Consider the following 4,077-nt stretch of genomic DNA (forward strand, 5'->3'; position numbering starts at 1 on the left):
GAAGGTAACACAGATGCAGCATTAAGAATAATCAAACACAATTGTGATCTGTTTATGAAGAAAGGTATCGTTCTTCCAAAATGGAAGTAGAAAGAAGCCTAACATAAACTGACATGTTACTTTGGTAATGAACCAAACAGCCTTAACACATGGATTTATTGATGCAGCCCAATGAAGGGACAAAAGGCAATTACAACCGGAAAATTGGAGAATAAACCGAGTCAAATCGGTTTACTCATTGGTTGGCAAACTTAACTCCCTTCTCGATAGAAGACTTGAGTTCTGGCTTCAGTGCTTCCAACCCTTCCTTCTCAAAGTCTGAGAGTGGCCCCAAATCAAGAACCTCCTCCACACCGTTCTTCCCCAACCTCACCTGAACCACATAACCAAACCATCACATTCATCAACGGAGTCACGAGCACATTGTGTGTTTGATTGATGCTCTAAGTTTAGAGGATTACCTTTGAGGCAAAGAAAGGAAGCTCAGTGATTGTGGATTGCACGTATGAGCATTCTACAACATCAGGAACTCCGTTGAGTCCCTTCAAGCATGCATCAGCAAAGAGTGCTCCAGCATAGCTGTAATATTACACAAGTTGAGAACAAAAAAAGTGCGAACAATTATGAAAAGGCCAGTGCGGTATAACACTTACGCCATAGACAATGTAGCTGAACCTTTTCCTGCTTTAGCCTCCACAACTTCTGTACCTCCATCTTGAGTACGCTTGGTGAGGGCTGTGAGTACGTCACCTGACAAGTTGGCTTGAGGAGTGGCCTACATTGTTTACAAACAGAGTGACTTCAAAGAACAAGTAACAAATAAGACATTCAACCAAACATAGAGAGGAACTGAGAGGTAACCTGGGAGAAGAGTGGAAGAATAGTAACCCCAGCATGACCACCAATCACAGGAACGTTCACTTCTGCAGAGACAAGAAGCATTCAAAGACTCAGGCAGGCTTTGTAAAGAAAACATCCTTGAACCCATATGATTACAAAGGAGGGAAAGAAAGAAAAAAAAAGACAAACCTGCAACAGGGACATTAGCTTTTCCAGCATAGAAAGTCTTGGCCCTAACAACGTCAAGAGTGGTAACACCAAACAGCTTCTTCTCATCGTACATACCAGCCTTCTTGAAGATCTCTGCTGCAATTGGAACAGTCGAGTTCACTGGGTTGCTGATCATATTAACAAGTGCCTGTTGATTCAGCACAAAAAGAATTAACTCCAAAGGTCAGCCATCTGATTAAAAGGAGACAGTTCTAAACCTAACAAATCAGCTTACATGAGGGCAGAACTTGGCGATGGCAGAGCAAAGGTTCTTGACAATGCCAGCATTGATGTTGAAAAGATCATCACGGGTCATACCAGGCTTCCTGGGAACACCAGCTGGAATGATAACAAGGTCAGCTCCTTCAAGAGCTTTCGCCAAGTTATCATCTCCCATGTATCCAACTACCTACAAACCATCAAGAATTCAAACATCCAAAGTAAACGACTTTATTGAATCTAAGCTACGATGATGAATATCAGAGACTCCAAATCTAGTAATTGAATATATATATTACCTCGGATCTGGTGTTGATGTGGCCAACATCAGCGGCAACTCCAGGTGTGTTTGCGATATCGTAGAGTGAGAGACTCGAGACGAGCGGGTTGAGTTTCATGAGAAGAGCAAGAGGCTGACCGATTCCACCGGCCGCTCCCAAGATGGCGACTTTACGCTCCGGGACTGATCCGGAAGACAAGTTACGGCGCAGAAGCGACTGCTTCGCCGAGGAAGAGGATCGAACAAGCATACATCTGAACATTTTGGGAGGAGAGGAGGAAGATCTAAATGAGATGTCTTTCAGAGTTTATGTGGTGAAGCTCTGGTGAGACACTCGATGCTGATTAGATATTATATGTAACTATATATATAAATTATTTTATGGATTATATATTTTTTTAACATATTATTAAATTATAAATATATATTTAATAATAAAAAATCAGTAACTATTATTTATATAATTAAATTAGTGCGAACATATAAATAATTTTTTTAATCTAAACAAATATTTTTTTTCTATTTGATACGGTATATAATTAAATTTAAATGATAGTACCATATATATATAGTATATTTTAATATTAACATCTATTAAATGATGCTTTCTATTCATATGATTTTTGATCATTTGTATCCGTTATAGCAAAAACGTTAAATTACTGATAATAAAATTTTATTGTGGGATTAATAGTTTACGTAATTTATAATATTTTTTAAAAAAAAATTAAAATGATATATATTTTTATCAAAAAACAAAATTTGTTCAAAGTAAATTTCAAAATTAAAATTTTAATACTTATTAAATGAGACTTTTGACTTATACGATTTTGTAATCATTTGTATCATGTAATAACAAAAATTTTAAACTATGGATCACAAAATTTTAATGTGAGACTTTTAACAGTTTTAGTAATTTATACTTGTTTTTAAAAATTCAAAATATAACATAAACAGAAAAATCTAAATTTTTTATTATATGGTTAATATGGTTGTTTAATTTATTTTAATAGTTTAAAACTAAACAAATATAATATAAGATACACTTATTTTTATCAAATCTTTATTATTCAAAATCATTAATTGTCATATATATTTTAGGCACATTAGGCAATTCCGTAATTTTATTTAAAGAAATAATGAAACACATTAATAATGTATTTATGATTATTTTAATAAAAAAACTTATAATATATTTAGATGGACCAACATATTTCTCTAAGGATTCTAAAAATCATTATAGTGATGACACATGACTACAAAAAATGTTGTAATGTTTCTTAATTAATATATAAGGGATGAGTAATAATAATGAAGTAATGACTCTCTTCTCCTGGGGTTTAATAATTTTGGGTTAATTTTGTATGAACTTAAAAATTGGGATACTTGTTTTGTAATATTCAAAAGAAGCTTTTAGTTTAATTTGGTTTTAGAGGGTAAATATAATTTGAACTTTATGGAAACATGATTATTATCGGATCGGATTAATCAGATGCTATACATTCTAGATATTCAAATAATAATCTCTATTCATAGTGTATGATCGGTTTTAATTTTATTAAAAATAAAATCTTGTTTTAACTGACTACTACTATTCTCAGATATTACATAAATCTAAACTCGTCAATTTAATGATTTGGAAGATGAAATTTTATCGTTTTTAATGGTATTAGTGGGGCTTTTACCAAAAAAAAACTAAATTTCCAAAACTCCTAAAAACAGTTTAATCAAATCAACCCCAAAACAGGTGATTAAATACAAGCAACGTACAAAGTGTAACGACACAAGATTCAATTACATGTTACAACGAAATGATGATTTCGCCACTGTACTTCTCTTTGCCACACCCTCGGTCGCACCGGAAAATCGCCAAATAAAAAGGAAAAAGAAAACAAAAAAACGAGTAAAAAAAGAAGACGTGGTCACAAGTTAGTGTGAACAAATGATTCCTAACAATGACAGACTTGTCTGTTTGGGGACATGAAGAGAGATCAGATCCAAGTCTTTGTATTCAGAGAATATTCCACCCAAACAAAGCCGTTAAAGGACAAGTTTCTGACATAAAACCTCAAACGACCATTGAAAGTAAATCTCTTCATTTGTTATATATATATCACACAGAATCATATTATAGATTTGTTATAATCTGAAGCAGAGTTCTTGTCAAACAATGACAACATATAATAATAACAAGAAACATTCTTCAACAAGTTCTATCATGTCTGGTTTTAACATCAATAGACAAAAGAGCTTCTTCACAAGCATACTTGGGAAAGAGGAAAGGCAAAAATACAAATATATCAAGCTTCTAAAGCAAAAGACATGTTCAGCACTTTTTAACCTATGAATCAACCAGTGAGAAATGATTCACAAAGAAAACCAATCTAGTGCCACTTTATTTATGTCAAGTAAAGGATTCTGTAGGTAGATGTGAACCCCCAAACAGATATCCTCAAAGATCAAAGACAAGTAGAGCGTTGTGTCTACGTTTCAGAAGATTGAAAAGGAACAATAACCAGGAAACAGAG

At 33.6% G+C, this 4,077-nt stretch overlaps 1 protein-coding gene across 1 annotated transcript; it reads right to left on the minus strand.

Moving 5' to 3' along the window:
• LOC106436431 (malate dehydrogenase 1, mitochondrial) lies at positions 1-1,905 on the minus strand. Its single transcript, XM_013877394.3, has 7 exons — positions 1,569-1,905; positions 1,286-1,459; positions 1,030-1,198; positions 862-923; positions 654-775; positions 462-579; positions 1-373 (listed from the first exon to the last, which is right to left on the minus strand). The coding sequence occupies exons 1-7, from the start codon at positions 1,809-1,811 to the stop codon at positions 236-238; spliced, it is 1,026 nt and encodes a 341-aa protein (XP_013732848.2). The 5' UTR covers positions 1,812-1,905; the 3' UTR covers positions 1-235.
• Between the last annotated feature and the right edge of the window lie 2,172 nt (positions 1,906-4,077).

Source organism: Brassica napus, chromosome C6, assembly GCF_020379485.1.
Source record: "Brassica napus cultivar Da-Ae chromosome C6, Da-Ae, whole genome shotgun sequence".
Taxonomy (NCBI): Eukaryota; Viridiplantae; Streptophyta; class Magnoliopsida; order Brassicales; family Brassicaceae; genus Brassica; species Brassica napus.

Bases quoted from the DNA above. Each gene is read 5' to 3' on its own strand.
- LOC106436431 (XM_013877394.3), bottom strand. From the start codon at position 1,811: ATGTTCAGATGTATGCTTGTTCGATCCTCTTCCTCGGCGAAGCAGTCG. The intron at 1,460-1,568 runs GTAATATATATA...GATGGTTTGTAG, and splicing joins ACATCAACACCAGATCCGAG to GTAGTTGGATACATGGGAGA. The intron at 374-461 runs GTAATCCTCTAA...TATGTGGTTCAG, and splicing joins TTCCTTTCTTTGCCTCAAAG to GTGAGGTTGGGGAAGAACGG.